At 54.4% G+C, this 24898-nt stretch overlaps 6 protein-coding genes across 6 annotated transcripts; 4 read left to right on the top strand and 2 right to left on the bottom strand.

Moving 5' to 3' along the window:
* Positions 1 to 2299: 2299 nt before the first annotated feature.
* Positions 2300 to 3789, top strand: CkaCkLH20_07294 (major facilitator superfamily transporter; the record flags this gene model as incomplete). Its single annotated transcript, XM_038890011.1, has 3 exons — positions 2300 to 2554; positions 2602 to 3646; positions 3698 to 3789. The coding sequence occupies 3 exons, from the start codon at positions 2300 to 2302 to the stop codon at positions 3787 to 3789; spliced, it is 1392 nt and encodes a 463-aa protein (XP_038744489.1).
* A 2372-nt stretch (positions 3790 to 6161) lies between these two features.
* On the top strand, positions 6162 to 10450 carry CkaCkLH20_07293 (hexokinase; the record flags this gene model as incomplete). The annotated part of the gene is made up of 4 exons (XM_038890010.1): positions 6162 to 6443; positions 8350 to 8686; positions 8870 to 8949; positions 9014 to 10450. The coding sequence occupies 4 exons, from the start codon at positions 6162 to 6164 to the stop codon at positions 10448 to 10450; spliced, it is 2136 nt and encodes a 711-aa protein (XP_038744488.1).
* Positions 10451 to 11094: 644 nt separating this feature from the next.
* Positions 11095 to 12156, bottom strand: CkaCkLH20_07292 (uncharacterized protein; the record flags this gene model as incomplete). Its single annotated transcript, XM_038890009.1, has 1 exon — positions 11095 to 12156. One exon carries the CDS (start codon positions 12154 to 12156, stop codon positions 11095 to 11097), a length of 1062 nt encoding a protein of 353 aa, XP_038744487.1.
* Positions 12157 to 14034: 1878 nt separating this feature from the next.
* Positions 14035 to 15316, top strand: CkaCkLH20_07291 (transcriptional activator; the record flags this gene model as incomplete). Its single annotated transcript, XM_038890008.1, has 2 exons — positions 14035 to 14103; positions 14225 to 15316. 2 exons carry the CDS (start codon positions 14035 to 14037, stop codon positions 15314 to 15316), a joined length of 1161 nt encoding a protein of 386 aa, XP_038744486.1.
* Positions 15317 to 16356: 1040 nt separating this feature from the next.
* CkaCkLH20_07290 (uncharacterized protein) lies at positions 16357 to 16920 on the bottom strand (the record flags this gene model as incomplete). Its single annotated transcript, XM_038890007.1, has 2 exons — positions 16357 to 16815; positions 16888 to 16920. The coding sequence occupies 2 exons, from the start codon at positions 16918 to 16920 to the stop codon at positions 16357 to 16359; spliced, it is 492 nt and encodes a 163-aa protein (XP_038744485.1).
* Positions 16921 to 17721: 801 nt separating this feature from the next.
* On the top strand, positions 17722 to 19555 carry CkaCkLH20_07289 (signal peptide peptidase; the record flags this gene model as incomplete). Its single annotated transcript, XM_038890006.1, has 2 exons — positions 17722 to 18683; positions 18733 to 19555. The coding sequence occupies 2 exons, from the start codon at positions 17722 to 17724 to the stop codon at positions 19553 to 19555; spliced, it is 1785 nt and encodes a 594-aa protein (XP_038744484.1).
* Positions 19556 to 24898: the final 5343 nt, after the last annotated feature.

Genomic DNA, 24898 nt, shown 5'->3' with positions numbered 1-24898 from the left:
TGTTCAAATCGAGACTTCTGCAATTCCGACGTCCCACAGGTGCTGATGCCCATCTGCCAAATGCCTGAGCCAAGTGGGGCATAGGATTCGGTCGTCATCCACCGCCAAACACTTCCAATCCCAAGGTCATCTTGAAATTGATCTGGAACCCTCAACACTCAGCCTGCTCTACCTGTGGGAGACTTCTTCGCGATTGGGCTTCCTACTTACTGCCAGAAAGACGAGTGGACATCTATTCGACATTCACAAAGAAAGCATCGCTGGCAGCATTCCGTCCCAAGCCACTTCTGATGTAGCTAATGTCGAAACTAGATACCATTCACATCCAGACAAGGTACTGAGGGGTGTTTTCCACTTAACGAACGAAAACACGGCAGCCATCAACCGAAGCTTCATTCATCAAGAAACACCGTTCCACAGTGGAAAGCCAGGCGCGATGAGGCGTAGCACGACAGCCATGCTGAGCCCGAACAAGTCCTTCTGATAGGTCGACAGGGAACCCCCTTACTCCCTCCGTCCCTGATCGGCTTCCACAGCTCAGCCGCACTGCTTTTGAGTTCAACCCAGTCTTCCCGCCTGCCAACCGGTCGGATTCCTGCCAGCCCGCCAGCCCGCCAGCCCGCCAGCCAGTTCTTCTCGTTTTCTCATTCGGAAAGCAGCTGCCTGTGGGCTCCTGTCAGCGCCAGTGCTCACTTAATTGGAGCCGTGATTCCCGTCGCTGGCTTCGGCTGACCCAGGGGATACGCCGTTGAGTCGGTGACCGCCTCCGTCGACATTGGAAGCCATCTTTCAAACCGTAGGCCGGGGACCCCACGTCGTCGACTGCGCCAACACTTCTCCGCTCTCCTCGATCAACTCGCGAGCGCCGTTGCACTGCCCCCCAAGACCCCGTCCGTTCGGTGGGGCCTTCTCCTCGGAGCAGCTCCAAAGCTCCGGATTGGCCCCGGCGACGTCCGAGGCCCTCACCAGAGAACGTGAAGAATTGTGGGTTGGCACCGTCCGCGTGGACAGACCTGGTCCCGCCGTGGCCGTGACCGTAGCATGGACGTCCGAGGCTCCTAGCTGACGTCCTCGTTGCGTGGCCTCGGTATCCATCCTCCGGGAGACCGGGCGAGGGCCGGTGCGGTGAAGCCAGGGCTGCAACGTTGCGGGCCCGGGACATTGAACTGTGCCGGTGTCGGCTGTCCTTGATGGATACATAATGGCCATGTGCCCAACTCAACTTGCCATCATCAGGCCCGAGGCGTTCCTCTCTATTTCGAGATTCAACCGCCCTGTGCATCATGTCTCATATAGTCTCCCTGCTCAAGTGAGCTGTCAAGCCAGACGTCGCTGTTGCATGCATATCGAAAGAGCTCTTTATGTATCAACGAGGGAAGTAAAAGGCATCGAAAGGAGCAAGAATTCACATGGCCCGAATTCCCTTGCTGCCCTGGGTACTTTCCCAGGCAATAATTCCCTACGCAATATTGGACTGCGTAGGAATGATGCAAGCACAACGAACCTCTCAAAAGCCGAAGTCTCTGCCGATCTGGGCCCCGACGCAGGCGTGGCTGATATCTACCTCTTTAGCCCTTTCCTAGGGAGATTCTGAAAATCCCACTTGGGAGCGGCCGTCGGTCTCCAATTGGCCCCGGTTCCTCCCTCAAATGCCGTATCCGCCAACTTGGAACGCTCCCCGCAAGATTTGGGTTAAACTCTGGATATCACGTCAAAGCTTCTTTAATTAGCAAGCACACACACCCGACAACCAGCTTCGCGGATGAACTGGCAGGCGTGACAGGTACAGTTTAAGTGCGGCGTTACAGATATGATAGCGCATGGCAGTTACCGCAGCAGCCACTGAACCGTTTGCGTCCCATCTCGCCGGGTCTGGCAGTTGAAAATTGTTCGCAGGCAAGTCCGATGGAGAACTCCCAGTCGCTGCTGCCCAGAAAGCTGAAGAACGGCAAATGCGTGGGAAAGCTCCCAAGCACCCCAGCACCTTTCTTCTTTTATCGAAAATGTAAATGCCTGCATTCCTCCCTTTTTCATTTGCATGCCTGTCTCCCCTCCGCCGTCTCAATTCGCTCGGCATCGTGTTCTGCAAATGCCAAGCTGGGGTGCCACTGACCAAAGGGCAGCTGAGACACGTTGAATGTCAGGATATCCCAAGACACGCGACGCTTGCTGATACCGTTGCTTCGTGGAATGCTGGGGCACCGCGTCACCCGGATTATTAGAACACTGCAAAGTCCCGTTTGCGACTGGAGAAGCAGACCTGCCTTCATCATCACCGGACGGCCGAATCTGCGACATCATGGACTTCTACTCGCTGAACTTGGCCATTTTCGTGGTGGGCAACGGATACTTGTTGTACCGTCAATACAAGCGCCAACAGGATGAGGTTGTCGAGGAGTTGAAGCAGGAGGCTGCCGACGCCGACTACGGCTCGGATGGCGAGGCCGAACAACAGAACTCTCTCCTGGCCTACGACGCCCAAGCTGCCGCCCGCAAATTCCAGCTGGACTATTTCCCCGTCTATGCTCTGGCGATGGCGGCGGATTGGTTGCAGGTAATTCGACTACGGCTGGACCGAGGAAGCAGAGCTGACCATGACAGGGCCCTCACATCTACGCCATCTACAAGTACGAGAAGAACATCCCCGAGAAGATCGTCGCCGCACTCTACGCCGCAGGCTTCGTCTCCGGTGCCATCTCCGCCTCGTTTGCGGGCGAGCTCGCCGATCGACATGGACGCCGCCTCGCCTGCATTATCTACTTCGTCACCTACATCCTGACATGCCTGACGATGCTGTCCGATAACCTCTTCATCCTCTTCGTCGGTCGATTCTGCGGTGGCATCTCAACCACCCTGCTCTACAGCGTCTTCGAGGCATGGCTGATCACCGAATACCACCAACGAGGCATGTCGCGGACGAGCCTCAAGCTGGGCGCCATTTTTGGCAACATGACCACCATCAGCTCTATCGTCGCCATTCTGTCCGGCATATTCGGCGATATCTTGGTCAACTGGTTGGGTGGCCGTGTGTGGCCCTTCATGGCAAGCGCTGGGTGCTCCGTGTTGGCCGTGATGCTGATCATGAAGTCGTGGCGGGAGAACTACGGAGGCCAACAGGGAAGCCGGTCAACGACCTCCGTGGCTGATGTCAAGAAAGGAATCCAGGCCATCGTGTCAGACAGGCGCGTGCTGTCCCTGGGTCTCACCTTGACCTTCTTCGAGGGCGCCATGTACCTCTTTGTTTTCTTCTGGTCTGCTGCATTGAAGAGCGCGAGGACAAAGGCGGGGTCGGACGAGGAGCTGCCATTTGGCCTCATCTTCTCGAGCTTCATGTGCTCCATGATGGCTGGGTCTGCGTTCTTCTCCCTCTACACCAAAACACACACCAAGGAAACGACGTCCAACATCTTGATGGCGGTTGTCCTCGTGGTCAGCGGGTGTTTATCCGGTGCCGTTCTGCTGGAGCATGAGCAGTTACTCTTCTGGGCACTTTGCATGATCGAGGCATGCATCGGTGCCTATTTCCCCAGCATGTCGTTCTTGAAGAGCGAGGTTGTCGAGGATAGCACCAGAGGGCGTGTTTACAGTCTGCTGAGATTGCCGCTCAATGTCTTTGTCGTCGTGGCCCACAGCCTGGACGAGGAGGGTGAGTTGTGTCTGCTCTACATATCGAGGACTTATGCTAATGCGTGCACAGGCGATGATCACCGGAATGCTGTCTTCATCACCTGCGCGGCACTCTTGATGGTGTCTTTCTTCATTGTTAAGAGGAGCTTCACTAGCTCTTAAACGAAGTGTTGTACAGCGCCAACAGCATGCAAGACGCGACGCGTTTGTCAAGATCGTGCTTGAACGGATTAACAAGCGGTCATGGACGGAAAAGGGCATGGCATGGCATTTGGAGCATTTATTTGCAGCAAGTACGGATACCACAGTTCAGAAATGTGACAAGTGGCCATAACTACGGCCAGATATCATTGATAGACTGGAAAATTCTGGAACCGATTTAAAGGAGACAATCTGGCCTATCGGTACCGTTTTCAACGTGAAGCGAGGCTCCCCTAGCAAAACGAGGATATTGACGACCAGGATAGTTGGACGATGCCGCCAACCAAAGGCTGGGGAACGAGGTCGTGGGGTTGAGTGGTTCAGTTCCGCGCAGGGGCCCTTTCTTTTCTCGTTGGGGGGAAGTGATTGGGTTCCGTTTCATCAGCTCCAGCTTCCTTCCCTTTTCGGGGGAGCTGGCTTCCGCCTGCCGTGTCCTACAAGTATCGTGTGCCTCTCTTTCTGTGCAATGTTTCCCATCTTTTCTTCGGAGGCTTCACATTGTGCTTGACAGTAAAACCGACGGTCTGACAAACCCGGTCGTGGCGGCGTCTTATTCGCAGCGAGGTGCATCCGACATCCTTCAACTCGCCGTCTTCGACCCCGGCTCTTGCAGTTCACACCGCACTGTTGGGCGGAACCCCTTGCGAACCGGTTCGATCCAGTCGCGATTTTGAGTGGTCGACTCAAGATTCCCCTCCACTCCAAGGAAGCGCTTTCATGCAGAAGGGCATTCTGGCAAGGTGAGGAGAGAGCCATTCTTTAGGGGAAAAGGGATACCGCCAACCTCCGTCATTGCCATTGACCTCTTTTCTCCGATAGCTGGGTCCGAGACTTGACTTTTCACCCACCTCACTCGTTTTTCATCATCGCTTCCAGACTCAACTTGCTTCTCCTCTGACGGCCAAGAGAAGATTGAGGGGCCTGTCTGTCTGTCTTATCGCGGACTTGGAATCTCCTGGTGTAACCCACAGATAAGGGTCCTTTGATCTGATCTCATCACCACGGATTTACCACCACCACCGCGCATACCTACCAAAAACCGGAAAATAACAGGACGATCGAGACGAGAAATCTGAACGCCGACCAAGATTCTGCAAATTCGACGTGGACCAGACCTGCCAGGAAACTTGCGCCGGCCACGCACCCGAGAACCGCACTACGCACCTGCCAATTTCTTCAGAAACGGACGACCAACCAGCCACTGCAATAGCCATTTTGTCGGTGGTCGCATGACATACAACTGCAGGCGCTAAATCTGAGGGGCGACTTGCCGAAGGAAAAAGGAGACCAGACCGAACGAAACCTGCACTCGACGGGGAAAAAACGACCAGACTACCGCTTTTATTAATACCAAGATCAAGCCACCCAACCAAGACGCCTCTAACCGGCGACACAGGAGACTGTAAATCTCCCGTTCGATCAACCCAGATCTACGGCACCAGTACCCAAAACAAGAAGAATCCTCCCCAAAACAGACCCAGAGACCCCAAGATCCAGAACTTGGGAAGGACCCTGACGCGCGCACGAATCATCACGAGCAATTGAACGGAACGATTGACGGAATGAACGAACCAGGAGCCGCCATTAGCGATTTCCCTCCTCCTCATCCTTTGTGTCTTTTTTTTTTTGCCAATTCCCCATCCGTATAATCCCATAATTATTTTTACTAAGCCTGCCTATTATTCCCGTCCAAAGTTCACCCACTCCCCACGCCAGCCCGCACCACCGCGAATTCACGAGGACAGCAGAATTTTGGCGCGCGAAAAAAAAGACGAAGACGGTAGACCCCTTGCCATCGTCCCCGGGATCCCCATTCATGACCTCATTGGAGGGGGCCGGCCGAACAAACCTGGGTCCTCGTCGTCTATCCGCAGCGTCACACCCGGGAAACTAATTACAGACGGGCCGTTTAAACGCGTGCTGTCTCCTCCAAAGGGCCGAACTGGGAGCTGCACCATCGGAACACCGCAAGAGTCAAGACTCGAAGGCGGCGACGGGCGCAGTTATCGTGGGCTTTTCGCTTGGCTTTGCTACACGCAGCACTGCGTCTGCAATTGTAACCGCATCTCGCAAGTAGCGCGCGGGTTTTTGGGGACGGCGAACCGGAGTCTAGGCCCTTGAGCGACTTTTTATCTCTCGTTGGCGGGAGAGGACGTCGGGCATTTAGGCCGTCGTTCCGTCCCGACGAGGCGGGATAGAAGAAGAAACGACTGCAGTGCTGTATCTGGCTGTCTGAACCACCCGAAAGGCCGGACGTAGACGCCGGCGATCGGCACGTGGGCGGCCTTGGTCACCAGGAGCGCATTTTGCGAATTCGACATTTGTGGCGGCAGATGCAGTATGAGAAGATGTCTGATGTCGCAGTGGAGGACATGGACTACATCAACGAATTCGGCGATGGTGCCGGCGCATATCACGACGCGGAAGAAGTGGTGTTGACGCTCGGTAGCGGCGGCATGGACGAGATCAACGGCGGCAGCGGCAAAGTTCGGCAGTCGACGACAACAAGAACATCCCCAGGACACCGGAGAAGGAGGAGCAGCTTCCTGGTATCCCACGGGGTCTCCTCGTTTTGGTACGGCGTTTGCTCGGTGGTGGTGTTAGTGGTTGTGTTGGTGAGTAGCCGCAAATCATTTCCTTCAGTCTGATGTATCATGTCCTTCATGTCCCTCATCCCAAAATCACCCGTCGTCTGAATCCACTACCCACACGTCACCCCGTCGAATATTGAGCACGCGGGCATGCTCTATTTTCCAAGTGTTCTGGAATTTCGTTTCCTATTTCTCCCTTTCGTCAGAGTCTCTCCATTTCCGGCATGTTCGGTGGCCCGCCCGGTGGATGTTGGACGGGAGCTTCTTCGGCGCAGAAGTGGGACCGTGGAGCCGGGGTGGTTTCGCATCTCGTGGTTGAGGCTTCCGTCTTCGTGGCGTGGCAGCATAGAGGCCAGCCAGATGTTGGGCCGGTACGAAGTACGGATACCTGAGTTGCCCTTGGGCCATCAGAATCCGGGCCTGGTTGTATTTCACGGGGGCCCGGCTTTTGGGGTTTCTCTTCTCCTCGGGGGAGAGAAATGCTGGGGCAGCTCACACGCGACTTTCTGGGCCTGGGAACATGACATGCTGCAGACCAGAAGCAGCAAGAAAGTTGCAGGGGACTCGGTGAAAGCCCGCGAGAAGCACCGCGAGGGAAATCGGGCAGGACCCGGTCCCGGAGGCTGGGAGCCAATTGGAGGCGGCGGAGAGGCCGAAGTTGAGCCTACCGACCAATGGAAGGCGGGCAAGTCCTCCTTCGGCCTTTTCCAGCGGGCTGGTTCCCCTTCGATTTTCGGGGGCAGTCTCGCCGGGCACACTGCACTTGTCATTCAAGGAAAGTCACTGAGGTGTTGACATGACGGCCAGTGGCCGGTGGTCAGTGGTCACTGAGTCTGAACTGCGGCCTGCCTGGACTGGACATGAGGTGGACATTGGACGTTCCCCGCAGCCCCAGGAACAAGGACATGGACCAAGGACCAAGCACCTGGTGTTGGTGTCCTGTCAGCAGCTCGCCTCACCTCACCTCACGCTATCCGTACCTCACAGAAGTTGAGATGTTGCGAGGCCTGCTGCTACTGCTACAGCTGCCTTACATCTACAATCCCACCTCGCAGGCTGGTGCTCCGTCCGGGCCGACCTGAATCAGACCTGCTGCATCTGCAACTCGAGCTGAGAACGGCCATTGGCATGCATTCCTCCTGTCCTGTTCTGTACCGTCCCGTGGCTGTCAGCACCCCCAATCCTGGTCCTTGGCTCGGCTGGGCTGTTCTCGGCGAACTGTCAGAATCATGAAGTTTTGGTCACCTCTTCAGAAGCCTAGATACGGACACAATTCCCATGCTGAGCAAGCTCGGAAAGTCGTGTGTGCAGGCAGATGATAACGACATCAAGCTTGGTGGAAGTACCTAGTGCCACGAGGCTTGTCACCCCACCGCATCATTACCTCATTTTCCCAGGCACGATTCACGATTCTTCCTCTTCGTCAGTGAACAAGAGAGAAGAAAAATACGGGCAGGGCAGGGCAGGTGCAGGTGCAACTGCAGCATCACCCTGAGGCGCTAAGGTAGCGACATGCCTGCTCCCAGCTGGGGCTCCCAGGGTTGCTCCACGTCTGCTCCATGCTCCATCGTCCTTGCTCCATGTTCCGCTCCATGTCAAATGTCCAATTGAGGTGACCCCATCCCTCCGAGCCCCTGCCAAATTCCTCTGCGATTTCGTCACATACATCATCCACGGAGCTGCCGCTCCCCCAAAATATTTCCATTCATTTGCTTTTGTTGACTTTTCTGTCTTCGCAACTTCCTCACCCTCAATCTCCTCGACCCATCTCCATCTTCCTCTGTTCAACCTGGCCATACAAGCCTCATCTCCGACGTCAGCTTGTAGTCAATCTATCCTGACGCATCTTTTCTTCTTACCCCTCCTGTTACCAAGCTACACCTCACCACTCTCCATGTCGAGAATCGTTCGGTAGCCTTCAAGCTCGTAGACTAACCCGGTGCCTTCCTCTCTTATCACACAGGTCGCGCAGCTTCTCCTCGGCAACTCAAAGCTCCTCCTACCACCACATCTCCAGCTACAGCTCCGTTCCTCTTTTTCTTTCAAATCCCACCACTTCTTCCAACCATCTCCTCCCTTCTACTCGCCCTCGGCCCAAATATTCCAGGAGCCCGTCTGCGAGAATCCCGCGCCCTTCCCAACAACACCACCCTTTTCGAAACCTCTCACAATGGCTCTCGAGGCGGACACGAAACGCGTCGTCGACCAGTTCGAGGTCACCGATGCCTACCTCAACAGCGCCGTCAAGGAGTTCCTCAACCAGATGCGTAAGTCCTTTACCCCTCCTCGCGCGTGCAACTGCTTCCCGCGAGACGGAGCTGCACCTTACGGGTGCTCAGCTCTGTGCGCCAGACAATTCGCCTTGTCTAGCTCTCGGCGGGTGGTTGCGCGCGAAATTCCGCGCCAGATTTATTTTTTGACATTGTAATTGACTTTGGCGCCTGCTGCAGACGAGGGACTCGAGAAGGATGGCACGAGCTTGAGCCAGATCCCTACCTACGTCACGGGCGTGCCCAATGGCACTGAGAAGGTAATCACGCAGAAAAAGCGACAGCTCCAAACACCTCCAATGCCAATGCTGACTCGGGCCCCAGGGTCTCTATCTCGCCGTCGATCTCGGCGGAACCAACTTCCGCGTGTGCTCCGTCCAGCTCAACGGCGACACTACCTTCAACCTCACATACAGCAAGGTCGCGATCCCCAAAAACCTGATGACTGCCGACACGGCCGAGCAGCTCTTCAGCTTCCTTGCCAAGCAGATCGAGCTCTTCCTGCGCGAACACCACGCCGACCACTTCGAGCAGCACATCCGCCGCCGCGCGACCTACAGCGCCCCCGAGGGTTTCCGCGACGAGCACGTCTTCCGCCTCGGCTTCACCTTCAGCTTCCCCGTCCAGCAACTTGGCATCAACAAGGGCAACCTGATCCGCTGGACCAAGGGTTTCGACATTCCCGATGCCGTCGGCAAGGACGTCTGCGCCCTGCTGCAGACCGAGATCGACAAGCTGCACCTTCCCGTCAAGGTTGCCGCCCTCGTCAACGACACTGTCGGAACCCTCATGGCCAGATCCTACACGTCCACCGGCAAGTCGGGATCCATCCTCGGCGCCATTTTCGGCACCGGCACCAACGGCGCCTACCTCGAGAAGCTCTCCAACATCAAGAAGCCCATCGTCGGCGACTACGAGGCTGCCACCGGCGAAATGGTCGTGAACGTCGAGTGGGGCTCTTTCGACAACCAGCTCAACATCCTGCCCAAGACTGACGCAGACGTCGCACTGGATAAGGACAGTGTCAATCCCGGCATCCAAATGTTCGAGAAGCGCGTCTCCGGCATGTTCCTCGGCGAGATCGTCAGATTGACCGTCCTCGACATGCTCAAGGACGAGAAGTCGTCCCTCTTCAAGGACGTCAACTCCAGCTCCAATGACTGGAAGTCCACCACTGACATCAGCCGTGATTCGGGCATGTTCAAGCAATGGGGCCTGGACAGCGCCATCATGTCCGTGGCCGCCGCCGACAACACCCCCGAGCTCTCCACCCTCCGCCAGGAGCTCGAGTCCTCCCTGCTGGTCTACACCCCGTCGCTCGAGGACGCCCAGGCCTTCAAGGCTATTTCCGGCGCCGTCGGCCGCCGCGCCGCCCGTCTCTCCGCTGTGGCCATTGCCTCCATCGTCCTCCAGTCCGGAAAGCTTGACGACCCCCTCGAGGAGGTCATTGACATTGGTGTAGATGGTAGCTTGGTGGAGCACTACCCCTTCTTCAGGGACATGATCTACGAGGCCCTGCGCGCCATTGATGGCATTGGTGCTGAGGGTGCCAACAAGATCCGCATTGGCATCGCCAAGGATGGAAGCGGTGTTGGTGCCGCGCTGATTGCCCTTGTGGCAGCTGGCATGGAGAAGGAATCTGATGTCCTGACGGAGTTCAGAAAGAACGTTCAGCGCGAACTTGACTCCATCCCGACACCACGTGAGTGCCCTACTGGATCGATAACCGATCGCATCGCCACTACAGTCTCCCCCGTTTAAACACCTTTACTTATACTTAAACAGGCGAAGAACCTGCGGTCTCCAACAAGGCACTGATCATTGGTGGCATTGTGGGTGTCGCAGCCATTGCCGCCGTCTGGTGGTCTCGTTATAATCGTCAATAAGCAGATCATGGCCTTGATGCCATGAACGTACTAACGCTGGGTTGAATGAGTGGAATGGTGGGTGGCAGGCATTCTGGAATTTGGGTGTGACGGGGAGTGGGAAGGGAAAAAAAAAGGGACACCATCATGGTTCATCAGCATACCATTCAGCATGCTTTCTTTTCTTTATTCCCTATCATCATTGCTTTTCAATTGAATTTCTCCATTTGAGAAATTCTGGGACGGATGGAGTTGGGATGAGCAAACATCACTTTTGTTTTCCTTTTCTTTATCAATGAATGGCCTTCAAAGGCTTCTCTTTTTTTTTTTGCTCTCAAAGAAGTAGCATCTATTTGATGGTCCCATGGGACTCTTCTGGCATTTTTTGGTCTCTCCCTTTTCTACCCCGTCTGTGGTCTATGGTGACTTGCAAACACAATGCTGGTATGTGATCCTGATTTTGAAAACGCCGACTCTAAAACTCCATTTATCCTCCTCCAACTTTTCTACCATCTGATATGATGTGCCGCTGTCAATGGCTCAGCCCTGGAAAGCAGCTGCCGGGTACGAGCGATCCTTCTTCTTCCTCACCGTCGAGCTGCTCCGCGAGCTGGCCCCGGATCCGCCGTTGCTCCGCGGCGGCGCGAGCATGGGCGGTGCCATGTCGGCCGGTAGATCGTTCCACTCCGTATCGGCCCTGCGGTTCTGGAACGACTGTCCCGAGGGTGTTCGGGAGAGCGCGTTTGTTCCGTTCGCGCCGGCGCTGGTATTCATCGGGGGCAGGTTCGCGACGGCGGCCGTCGGGCCCGGGATCGGCGGGGTGGTCATGCCGGACGAAGAAGACTGGTGACCGGAGGAGAGTGACAGGGGGCCGATTGCGCGGCGGACGATGAAGGCCGAGTCGGGGCGGAGCTTGATGTAGTACCCCTTGAGCTCGTCGCCGTACTTTTCGAAACCGCGGGCCGTGTACCACCGGATACCCTCTTCGTTATCTGTCCAGACGTGCGCGTAGACGTGGCGGAGGTTGACGCCCGGGACGGAGGAGGCGGCGGCGATGAGGTTGTCGATGGCGGCGGCGGCGAGGCCGTGGGAGCGGTAGGGCGAGAGGAGGGCGAGGGTCTGGATGTAGAGGGCGTGTTCCGGCGCGGTGGAGGTCGGGTTCGGGGGGAAGGGCGAGGGCTCGATGCGGGAGACGACGCCGCCTATTACTTGGGTGGTGGTGTTGTCGGACCAGGTTATGACGCGGCTTAGGGGCCCGGCGAGGGCGGCCGCGTAGAAGGCTTCCGGGAAGGCGACGGGGAGGAGGAGGGAGTTTATGCGACGGAGGGGTTGGACGTCTTGTTCTCCTACGGGGCGGATCGAGGCGTTTGGGTGGAGGGGTGAGGAGGAGGCGGCGGAAGGTGGTTGTGAGGATGTCGATGTCGTGGTGGGGGGTTCGAAGGCGGGGGGAGGGGCAGCAGCAGCTGTTGGTGCTGTTGGCGGTGATGGTGTTGTAGAACCCGGCGCTGGGGTGAACTTGGATGATGCGGGAGGTGGTGCGTATGAGGGTTGTTGTCGGGGTTGGAAGAAGGATTTTATGGAGGATTGGGTCGGCTGCTTCATCGTCGTGGTTTGAGGGAGAGACATGGCGGACGGCCGATTTCTGTGTCTGGACCACTTTGCAGGGTGTCGATGACGAACTGCGAAAGTATTCAGGGTCCCCTACGTCGAGGGCGGGAAGGGCAAAGAATGTTGGGGATTAATTAGTGGCTTTGTTGTAATTGACGTCAACGCGAATCCAGACGCGCAGTTGATTTACACGCGTGCGGCGGTGGGTTGGACGTATCCGGCGAAGGAGAGGTGTAATGGAGTGGGAGGGAAGAAAACGGTAGCAGAAAAGCCAAGTTTCGTATGTCTCTCTCTGAATGCTTTCGTCGGGAAGGGGGGGCAGGTTTTGGCGGGAGCGCGCGGACCAGGCCTGGAAGTAATTAGTCGTGACTCGGCTGCTCCTGGTTGGCTGCGCCGATCCTCCCCTTGCGACAGCAAATGCGTATTTCTGGCCGAATGAAATAAGGATAAAATAAAGATAATAGTCGGTCTGAGAGGCAGGAGGCTCCGGCGGCAGGAGGGAAAGAACGGCCGGCCCCACTGGGTCGCGCCTTCTTCAATCCAAGCCTGCGAGTTCGGGAGACCTGGCCGGGACCTGACCACGACATGGATGGGCCTAGCCAGAGCTTGTAGAAGTCGCGAACACAGGGGGTTGGTTCCCTTGCCTTACCCGATGATGAAAGAAAGCACCAGGTGTCCACTACTACTAGTCAGCTCAGACTCTGGTCATGAGGCTCTTCAGCATGATACGCAGATACCTTATGCAAATCAACAGTCGGAGGTAATGGCAATTACGTGCTTCCTTCTAGGCGGTCAAGAGCTTCCCTGGTTGATATGGGTTTCTCCCGCCCGGGGTGTTATCGTGAGGATGGGGTCCTCAAGAAGGGAGCTAACTCAGGCACATGCATGCGCTGATGGACCTGTATCCGGCCTACCTTACCTTACCAACATAAGACTCTGGGCATTCTATCTGCAGCCACTTTGAAGGACTGAAGTTGATGCAACTCTGCGAGGGTGAAATGGCCATCTTATGACTTATGCAGCCAACTCACCCAGAAGCGGGAAGTTGCAGTTGAAGTAAAGTGGTGTAAGTTGCTGATTGATCCGCTAATACATCGCCAATCCATAAAAAAGAACCCCTAACACCACCCGTCAAAGACCGACAGGAAGGAAAGGAAAGGCAAGGGGTTCGAGCTCTCGCAATTGCAACTGGCCCGCTAAGATCGACGTTGGACATTCTGGGAAGTCAGTCGCGTTCGGGCTCTTCCCCGTTCGTGCTTTCCTGCCTTCTTCTTTTTTAGTTCTTTCTTCGCCTTGGCACCTCACCTCATGGGCAATTGCTGGTCCGGAAAAACTGCCCATTTCCTCTCCTTCCCAGTTTCCCCATCTTACATACACGTATTTCCGTCGCTTTTTTCATCCCTCCCGTCACATCACCCTTTCTCCAAACCGGCCGGCAACAACTCACTTACAAATCCCTACCAGTTTCGGTAAAGGGTTCCTTAGCGCGGCTTTACCAGATGACAAGAAAATCCCGTCGCCTTAGCTCATCGACACGAGGCTCGTGCTTGTCCGTCGCTGGTCGCCGATACCTTACTCTGTACAGCACTGCTCCTGTCTGTCGTTGAGTTGCACTTTTATTACTTCAGCAAGCAACAAGGTTCCGAAACTTTTTTTTTTTTTTATGACCGCCAACTTTTCAGCTTGACCTCATCTCACCTGCCGCCGCCCCCCCTCGTCCGCCCGTGTGGCACCTTATTTTAGTTACCCGTCGACCCGATTCAGATTCCACAAACTTGCACACGACCACAAAGCTTCGCCTTCGGAGGCTGCCATCATCACGCCCATTTCCTCCCCTCATCCTTTGTGCGCCGTTCCCTCGGCCTCAGAGAGATGGCTTCAAACACGGGCAAGGCTGGAGCCATCGTCGCTCCCGACGACGCTGGCAGCATGGATACTCTTGTAAGTCCCGCCCTGATGTTGCTTGTCGACTGAGCAGCCCGACCATCTCGACCGCAGTCGGCCCACGCAGGCGATGAAACTTGCGGCTGACATGACGTGATGCTGACTTGTTTGTTGTAAGGCTCACGCCGTTCTCGACGACATAATGTACAACGTCGTCCACGACCTCCTGCTCAAGGTGCACCGCGATGAGAAGATGGCAAGGGCCACGACGGCCGCGATCCGTGTCGAGAAGCTGGCTTCCGATGCATCAGATAGCTCGACACCCGACTCAAAACCCGACGTACGGATCGAAACCGATGCCGCGATATACGAAGACGGCAAGGTGTTGCTCAAGGGCAATCCCTTGAAGACCACAAAGGACATTCTGTGCCCGAAATGCCACCTCCCTCGACTGCTTCATCCGACCGATGGAAAGGGCGCCAAGAAGCCCGACCCGAGCGTCATCTACTGCAAGAAACACCCTTACATCGACAAGCCGGGCTACGACATTTATGGTCAGACCTGGGTCCAGCCCGGTCCCGGACGAGGCAAGAAGAAGAAGGACATGAAGCCCGATCCGAACATCGAGTCTCCTGCTCCGGGCGAAGCGCGACCGGCGAACGTCCTGTCATTTCCCTCCGCCACCTGCAGCAAGTGCAAGCGATGCATTCTCGTCACCAGACTCAACAACCACATGGGCTCGTGTATCGGTAACAGTGGCCGCAACGCTAGCCGCGCCGCGGCGGCCAAGATCTCCAACGGCAGCAACGGCGCCAGTCAGAACGACGGAACGCCTCCCTCGAGCCAGAAGGCGACCCCGGCACCCGGATCCCGAGCCTCGAGCCCAAAGAAACGCGACAGCGAAGAAGTGGCGGCGCCCGAGGAGGAAGAAGAGTCGGAGAACAGTCACAAGAAAAAGAAGCTGAAACCGTCCGTCATGACGAAGAAGGTCATCCTTAAGACGAAGGGCCCCAAAAAGGACAAAGTCAAGACGAACTCGCTCCTTAGCCACGAGTCAAAGGTCGATGACGAGGACGATAACTCTACTGTCGAGGTTGCTCCGAAGAAGGAGAAGAAGGAGCCGAAAGAGGGCAAAGGCATCAGTCCGGCTAAGAAGCTGAAGCTCGGTGCAAGACCGCCTCTCGCATCGCCATTATCCAAGAACGGCAACGGTAGAACCGAAGATGCCGAATCTGAATCTTCTGGCACATTGTCATCGCCGCCAAACTAGAAGCCTGGCGGTCAACCAAGTGGCAACGCGTCGAACACGACCGTCTCCAGCTCAGATCACGCTGCGGATTCGAACCAAGAGACTGATTCGGACCCCGAACCACAACCTGCGCCGAGACGAGAAATCACGAACAACGAGGCAAAGCCTGTGATCGATGCCTCTCAGTGTCCACCTGCCAAAGACAACACTCGCAAAGGCAAGATTACCAATACCAAAACACGGAGGCGATAGAAGCCCCCAGAGAAGAGCATTGATCTGTCCAATGAGACGCTGCTCGCAACTAGCTTTTGACATTTTTGTCCATCACTATTATTCTTCGGTATCCCCGACCTGGTTTTAACCAAGCATCAGGATACGGCATTGCCCTGTCGGGGCTCTTGAAAACATCGGAACACAGAGGTCGGCGGATTGGCCAACGAGCCGGATCCTAGACCAAGACTTTATCACATTGTATCCAGAACAGTTCCGCACCGCAGCACGACACATGCTCTTAACACACACCTTCACACTCAAGAACAACATTGCATACAACCGGGAGTCGGTAAGGGCTTCTTAGGAGTGGGGGTGGCTTATCACATACAATTCTTCTGCATCACCTGGCGGAGCGGATGGCGGCGTTAGAGAGAATGCGGTTGCTTTTATAGGCATTGACTCAATGACATTGATTCCCCCTTGACCTTTTTGTGTTCCTGGTATCTACAGGCCTGATGTCGCATGTGATGATTTCCTAATGGCATACATCATAGAGGCTGCTTGTATTCATGCAGTCTCTTGATCAGGCCTAGATGCCTTTTAACTGAAAATTGAAATTAACCCTGCAGCCACATGTGAGCGGCATAATACCTCTCGTCAACGGCTACAAGATCACCAAAATTGCTGACTTGATGATTGCTCTTCGGCTAGACATGCCAATTGTTCATCATCTCCCAACGCCTGACTCCATGCCATGCAAAAAATTAGTCGCCCCACCGCCGTACACATCCAACTCCCTTCTCGAGTACGACCCCAACGCGTAAACGCGCCCTGGTCTCTCTGCTACTTTATTGCTCCTCCTCCCCCTCCTCAACAACAGTGGCCCTCACGATCTTGACCTCCTGCAGCGGCCGGTCCTCGGGCCCCGTCTTGACCAGGCCCATCCTCTTGACGACGCCCAGGCCGCTCTTGACGCGGCCGAAGATGGTGTGCTTCCCGTCGAGCCAGGGGGTGGGGGCGAGGGTGATGAAGAACTGGGAGCCGTTGGTATCCGGGCCGGCGTTGGCCATGGAGAGGACGCCGGCGCCGGTGTGCTTGAGGCCCGGGTGGATCTCGTCGGCGAACTTGTCGCCGTAGATGGAGGTGCCGCCGCGGCCGGTGCCGGTGGGGTCGCCGGCCTGGACCATGAAGTTGGGGATGATGCGGTGGATGACGGTGGAGTTGTAGTAGCCGCGCCTCGCGAGGGTGGCGAAGTTGGTGCAGGTCTTGGGGGCGTGGGAGGTGTAGAGTTCTAGGACTATCGTGCCCTGTTTGAGGGGGATTGGTTAGTATTTTTTGTTTGTTCTGGTTTGCTGGGAAAGATGTTGAAGGGGAGGTACCAGTGAGGTCTCGAGAGAGACGTTGGTCGTCATCTTGGGCGGTTTCGCAGGGTTCGCGGCGGAAGAGAGTGTGGACTGGAGTTGTCGCTGGAAATTATTTCGGACGAGGCTGCGATGGAATCACGGCTTGCGACGGCGGTGACAGAATGAGATGGCGGGGAGCTTGAGCCACTGAATTGGGAAGACGCAGGTGCGCAGGCCTTCTCATTGGCCGAGAGGGACACTGGCTTAGCGGGATCGGGACCGCTGTGGAGCAGCCCTGCCGTGGCACGTTTTCGTGCTGTGTCCCGCTGTAGCCCGCCAGATCCTGCCTGCATCATCACTGCTGGCCTGGACTTCTTGGATGCGAGACTAAAAGTCAAGACTTGCGCTCGTCCTTGATTTCCGCTCGGATCTTGCATTTCCTGGTTGCTTTTGTCTTCTGGGCCTGGAAGTGTTTTGTTTTGTTTTGTGGCTGAAGCATATCCGTCTGGGAAACTTCGAGCTCTTTGTTGGTAACACGCTGTTCAGAGGCAACCACAACCACACACATGGTAGCTGCAAGGTGGCTTCTCAGTTATCACGTCCTCCAAACACGACATCTACAAAGCTTTGGTCGATTCAGCTTTGGAAACAGGCTTGCAACAGCGGTCGTAACATTTGATATCAATCGTCATATCAGAGATTCCTGGCTGTCGTCTGTGGCTGATTACTTTCGGGCTCAAGTCCCAATCAACTCGGACCACACGTCCAGTGTAGGTGTATATATAAGCTCCGGCTCGTCGATGATATCTTGGCCGACATCATCAACATTCGTCTCTCACGCCTCATCCGTTACCCAGCGGGTAGTTCATCATGGCATCATCATCACCCGTCCCAAGTGCGGTAACCCCGCCCTTTGACGAAATCTCCCAGAACCTCACCAACTTCACCAACCTCACAGCCGCCGGCAACGCCACAGCAGACGCGCTCTCGCCGCAATGGACCCTCTTCCACATCGCAAGCTTCCTCACAATGGAGGGCAAGCTGATCCTAAGCGCCCTGGCCATCATCTACATCGGCGCCCACGGCTCCCTGCGCCGGCCCCCCTCCGCGGCGCCCCCGAAACGTAAGAAGGGCGAGAAGGGCGACCGGAAAGAGGACGAGCCCGTCACCGAGGGCCTGATGCCCTCCGACGCCATCGTGTTCCCGCTGCTCGCCGGCACCATGCTGATCGGCCTCTACTACCTCATCCAATGGCTTCAGGACCCCGCTATTCTGAACAAGATCTTGCGGGTGTACATGTCCGTCATGGGCGTCGCGAGTTTGACGACGCTGATGGCGCACTCGTTGAGGGTCGGCGCTGGATTCGTGTTTCCGGGTTGGGTGCGGGAGGGGGGTGTTTTGTGCCGGGTTGACGATGATCGGGAGGCGTTGGTCAGGGTCAACGAGGAGGAGGACGATGCGGCGGAGGCTTCGCTGAGCCGGAGTCCCCTTCCTTCGGGCCTGCGGAGGATCGCGGCTGTAAACTCGGCCAGGGTGAATCGCTTCCTGTGGGATGTCCGCCACCTCTTGACGGACGACTGGACCGTTAGAGCCAAGGTCCACGCCGTGTTCCGGGAGAAGTTCCACCTCTCCGTGAACCACATCCTCGGCTTCTTCCTGGCTTTTGCGACGGTTTCGGCGTATTACATGACTGGATCGCCTCTTCTTTCCAACATCATGGGCTATGGCTTCTGCTACGGCTCGTTCTTGATCATGTCGCCGACGACGTTCGCGACTGGAAGCTTGGTACTGATGGGTCTTTTCTTCTACGACATTGTCATGGTCTTCTACACGTATGTAAACCCCCTTTCCAGACATGGGCAACCGGCTAATCATAACCAGGCCTTACATGATCACCGTCGCCACCAAGCTCGACGTCCCCATCAAGCTCCAGTTCCAGTCTGCTGCTAGATCCAGCATTCTCGGTCTCGGAGACATTGTGGTCCCGGGCATCGTCATGTGTCTCGCCCTCCGCTTCGACATGTGGCTCCACTACAAGCGCCAGATCAAGTACGTCCCGACGGACCTGAAGTCGGACAAACACGACGCCAACTCCGGAGACGTCGTCACCGTCAGCGAGACGCAGCACATGGCGCAGAAGCCCACTTGGGTCGACATCGCCGGCTGTTGGGGCGACTGGTTCTGGTCGTCCTCCTGGTCCGGCCTCTTCAAGGGTGACGAAGCCACTGCACCGACCGTCCGCGGATCGACGTTCAGCAAGACCTACTTCAACGCCTCGCTGATCGGATACACCGTCGGCATGCTCGTCACGCTGGCCATGCTGACCATCTTCAAGCACGGCCAGCCCGCGCTGCTCTACCTCGTCCCCGGCGTCCTCGGGTCCCTTTGGCTGACAGGTCTGGTTCGCGGCGAGCTAAGGGAGATGTGGGAGTACACCGAGGACGGCAGCTTGGATACGAAGGATGTTGTGGTCGAGCTTGATGGCAACGGCAACGTCATCAAGGAGGTCAAGAAGGATGATGGCAAGGACGGAGAGGCGAAGCGTAAGGAGGAGGAGGACAAGCAGAAGACGGAGGATGAGAAGGCGGCGGAGGAGAAGAAGATTGCGGAGCGGAAGGAGGCTGAGAGGGATGCCGAGAGGAAGGAGTATAGTATAGTGTCGTTCTCGATTACTGCTCCGCTTAGAAAGTCGGAGAGCCATTAGACAACCCAGTTCAAAGCGTATTAAATATTGACTTTATGTACAGCGGATCAATATAAAGAATAGTCGAGTTTTCCAAATGACCTTTTGTTACGTTCGCCGTTTGCTGCCAGAGAGATTCATGCTCAAGCAAGGCCACGCTTGAGATATTTTCTCGACCTATTTCGTACTGACTCCTGGATAAGCCTTGCTTCCCAATCACACTCAAAAGGTCGTAGCGAAGAGCGGAAGAAATCGTTTTCATGTGGAAGCAAACCGAGCAGGGGAGTTACTTATAGTCCAGTCTTACTGGAACGAAATACTTGTTTTAAGAGCGCCTTCATCATATCGTCCCTTGAAGGTCACAGGTCAGAAGTCTCGTATTAATCATCAACCATTAGTTGCGAATCTTTCTTCAACACAGGAAGAACACAACTACACAAAAGATCAATCACCTCATCTCAACGGATTGAAATGTTCGGAAACTTCTCGGACGAGCAGGGTTCCATTATGCTCTATGCCAATGAGAGTCTCCAGTATGAATAGACTACAAGCCAGGAAGACTCCGACTCCAGACAAAAATATCCCAAGATAAGTAATTGTACGTCATTCCAATCTTCTATCGCCTTTCCATACGTAGCGGCTGAGGCATTTCACGTAAATTATTATTATCTGCAACGTCTTAAGATGATATTTTCCTCTTTTCATTCCACCGCATTCAAATGCAAGCGAAGAGACAAAACTATCAGAGTCTGCATAAGAGGATGCTTAGCTGTGCTAGATGTTGCTGGGTAACTTGGTAATTTGGAACAATTCGTAAGCGACTCTGCACAGAAGCACCTACTTTTTATGAATCCTCTTAGACCATTTACCTGCCGCTTATAGATACCCACCTGTTGATTACTTGGACCCGCGTGGGTCTTGGTACGTGTAGTACCGGTCATTGAAGTTGGCATATGCATCACTGCCGGTAGCATCTGAGCCGTCAAAGTCGAGATTTGTATCATATTGATTTGCATGCGAGTTCGTGTTCCTCGTTAGTCTGTCGACCTCGATCATTTGTCTTGAGATGGCATCGCGACGGCTTGGCTGTCGTGAATACGATACCCCGGGATGGTTTCGGGCATACGCCTGTCGCTCGCGACGAGCCTGCACTTGTGCAGCATCTCTGATGGGGTCGTCAATGGATGAACTGAACATTGTGAGTAAATCATCCTTGAACGTTCCGAGGTTGGAACTTTTACCCATGCTGTCCTTGTGCAGCCTCTAGGGACACCCAGTCATAGACTCCTTGTGCTACGGTGGATACCAGTCCTCCAAGTAGCTGACCCGGCGGTGTCTGCTGTTCCTCGTGTAAATTTCGGACCGAACCATCACCGCCGTGCTTTCTTTGGGGAAGATGGGTGTCGCGGGACGATGATGGATGTGACCTGAATCCTCTCCTGTCTTGAATTTGCTTGTCTCGGTTTAACTTGAACCTGTCGCTGCTAGCTGATGACTTTTTATTGTTCCCTTGTTTTGGCATGCCTTCATTGCTCTTGTTAGGCGTATTGTTCGTGTCTCGAAAATCCAGTACAGTCGGATAGATGCACTCACTGGGAGTATCGACATTCTCATCGTAATTCTTGATAAACTCCGATGATGATGGGCGACTGGGTGGCATGGTTTCAAACGTTACGCGAGACCTGGGCGAGGGAGGATTTTCTGCATCTGAGCCCCGACTGCTGAGCAACCTCCCGGAGTTAAGAGGTAGGCTGACAACGTCAACGTTCAACCTCGCTTTGATCTGACTGATCGTATTCTCCAGGGGGACTACGTATGCATGCCCGAAGATGTTGGAAGCAACTACGTGACCGTAGGCTTTGAAAGTGTTCTTGTCAACGACGACAGATCCACATTCTCCGGCGATAATTTCTGCATGCTGTCAGCGAAGCTCACTGTATAAAGCACAAACCGATCCAACGGTTTATGGTACCTTGATCGCCGTCGAGAACAGCTGTCCAAACCTGGCAAAGCTCCTGATCAGGATTTGATCCAAGATAAGTTGTAGATCTGAACAATGTCGCGGTCAGTACTCCACGGATTCCGGATACAATGTAGACGGGTGTAACATGAAGTCTAGGAGCCCCAGTCGTGTCGGAAGCTAGTAGGTAACTAGAGTTGCCCTTCTGTGTGCCCAAGACGATCAAATTCTCACGCCTCGATGCGTGAAAATCTCTGTCGTCCAAGCTGATGAGGCTCCAGTCCAGGTAAGGCTTCGATGAAATTAGCGAGATGGGACTTTCAAGCCTCTTTCCCCGAGGTCTGAGTGAAGATTGCTTCTCGGTCTGGCTCTCGCTTTCAGCTTCTCCGACCAGAATTGTTATGAGCTCTCCACGAATTTCCTGGGTAGTTGACTGCCTGACGACTGAAGCATCCAACACGCTTGAATCAGCCTCGTCAGTGCTTGCATCGCTATCTTCGTCTCCGCTATCGTTGAACCATTCTGCATCTTCTTCATTGATATCCTGAACTCCTTCAGAGTCCGAAGAAGACGAAAATCCCAGATGCTCGAATTCAGCTGAGATTTTGTCGACTGTTAAATCGTCAAACAGATGCGCAACAGTCAGAAGGTAGTCTACGCCATGTATTTCAAGCGTCAAACCAACTGTTGCGCGCCTTCCTCTGTATTCGACCAAGGCACCGCACATTGTGAGGATATTAGACGGCGATGAAGCCGCGATATCAGACTCTTCCCCTGCTTTCCTCTGAGTAGGATCATCATCAGAAGGACAAAAGTACAGTGGAATTGTTGACGGCTTCGAAGCGATTCCCAGATGTTGTCGTAATCCAGTTGGTTTATGGACGCCGACACGTCTGAGAAAGTGGTCGGTAAAAATCGAGTTTCTCAGCGTGCTGAGCTCAGTCTTGAGACACGAGACTAGTAGTGCGAGTGAAGCCTGATCCGCAGAAGTTCCAACCATCTTAAAAGCATAGTTCACCTGTCGGGCTTTTAGTGGTGATGTGGGATAACCCTGATCAACTGCCTTCTTCAATTGGTATATGAGGAAAGAAGGGTTTATGTCGTGCTTTTTGAAACTGAGTCGCATACTAATCTCGTCGTCCAAATACAGCCAGATTCTCTTTTTCCTGCTACCGGGGAGCGGCAAGCTGTCTTGGCCGCATTTGAGAGGTTTTGGTGTTGGTTGTAGCGGAATGTTACTGTCCTCGGCGGGTGATTTGGAAGCAGGCACTTCGGAGCTTGACTGCCGTTCTGGATCACTGGCTCCTGAGAGATTGCGTTCCATCGTAGCGTTGGCAGCATCGTCATCGAAATATTGGGCCGTGGCATTGTTCTCGGTCGTCATCGGGAAAGCGCCTGATGACCATTCGGGCCTTGCACATGGATCTGTCATCCCGCTGAATGATCGTCCTTTCGTCCCCCTTCTTTCGAATTTCGTCGCATTGCGTGCTCTGACTGCCTTAAGCTCTTGGAACTTGTCTGCGATCTCGGGCTGCGGCGACTAAGAAATGATTAGCAAGAGAATCTGAGCTGAATCTTCGGCGTGGGCGTACCATACTTACGTGCGGATTAGAAGAAAAGAAGCCCCGAGTCCACCCAGGATCTGATAGAGACCCTATTGTATCCGTCTCTGCGTTCGCTCTTCCATCTGAATGTTTTTCCATGGCAGCAATTTGCTCCGGGAAACAGAGCTATGGGAGCGACACAAAGGCCAGGGATGGTCTTGCGCAGCGTAGGATGTTCTCACTTGATGACGACAATAAGAATACCTAAAGAGAGGGCCAAAAGAGGGGTTAATTCAGCCAGAAAGCCGTCCAATCGGCGCAGATCATTGACGCTTAGCATGCAATTGGTACCCAAGGCATACTTGCACACCCCTTCGGAGCCCAAGGCATACTTGTCAATCTGACATGCATTATCCCCTGCTGTATGAAGGGGCTTAGTGCCAAGCTCATGGGATAGAAAGGCGTTATTCTCCTGGAGTGAACTCTTGTACTTACATCAACCTCTTGCTCATCTTCAACCTTCTGAACATTATCATTATGAGACACACCGACAATGAGGAAAGAAAAAACATTTCGCGTCATCTGTTTGGCGAAGAGGGAAGTTTCAACGCGTTCTTCAAGATTTACGATGAACTTTCCAGCACAAGCAGTGGGTTCACCTTCGACTTCAACAAACACCTCAAACAAGAAGATTTGGGCCATTCGCATGTTCTCCAAGTTGTGGACATACTCAAAAATGACGCTAGCGCGACGAAAACCCAAGTTGCCTCACGTCTACAAGACAGTCTCAACCAACCAGGAACTTCACGAGAGATTAACAATATTGTGGACCTTGCTGTTCAGGCAATGGTTATGTTGGATTGCTCGCCAAACAGCTGGCATTCTCCGGACTATGCAATCGGAACCTATCGACCAGCATCCTGGCTACCAGGAGAGGCGTTTTCGAATTTTGTTGAAAGATCGTTCCCTGTATCATTGCATACACCACCAGGAGCAAGAATTGAGATCTCAACCGAGAACAAAACCTCTATGAAGGCATGGAAGTTGAAGTCGAGACTAGGGATCGTGTTCGTTGGAACGCACAATATTGCGGAACATTTGCTCTATGACCCCAAGGAGAACTGTCTGTACCTTTTCCATCATGTCGAGTTCATCAAAGCACATTTGAAAAAGCAACGCAACTGCGTGGACCCGTTGCGGCGCAGTTTGACGGAAAGCTTGGCCGAGTAGGTTGAAACCTTTTGCCCCCGATAAAGAACCTACAGCGACTGAAATCATGAATAGTGGCACACTTCCTCCGCAACTTCTGATCGAGACGCTGCATTCTATGCAGGAAATAGTCTTCCCACCCACAGATCAGAAATCATGCGAGATTCTTGATGGCCTTGTGTTTCGGCGGCATGCAGGATTCGACCCCGCGTGTACCCGCCTTCAGGACTATCAAGTCGTTCAGCAATTGCTAGATGACTTCAAGTACGTCTATTGGAGGGAGAGAATCACGGTTCTTCACGAGCTGTTGCTCGAGCGGCCTCCTCGGAACAAGCTGGAGCGCTGGTTGCGATGGCAAAGTAGCGAAGGTAATGCCTTGCTAATAGCACTTGTTGCTTTATTGATATCCATAATAGTCGGTGTTGTCAGTATCATACTCTCGGCGGTGCAAATATGGATTGCTTGGATGGCTTGGAAACATCCTCATGAATGATTCTGCAGGTACATGGTCTTTTGTTTCTCTGATAGGCTTCAGTGGCCAGCTCGACATCCGTCTGGCATCGTTAAAGTAGTAGGGGTTCTTCTTAAAGGCAGTACGTTCGACGAATCATCCCATTTAGCGGCCAACAATGTATTGGCTTCAATCACTTC

The sequence above is a fragment of the Colletotrichum karsti genome, assembly GCF_011947395.1.
Source record: "Colletotrichum karsti strain CkLH20 chromosome Unknown Scaffold23, whole genome shotgun sequence".
NCBI lineage: Eukaryota > Fungi > Ascomycota > Sordariomycetes > Glomerellales > Glomerellaceae > Colletotrichum > Colletotrichum karsti.
Note: the sequence above shows the minus strand (reverse complement) of the source record. Positions and strands in the feature narration are given on the sequence as shown.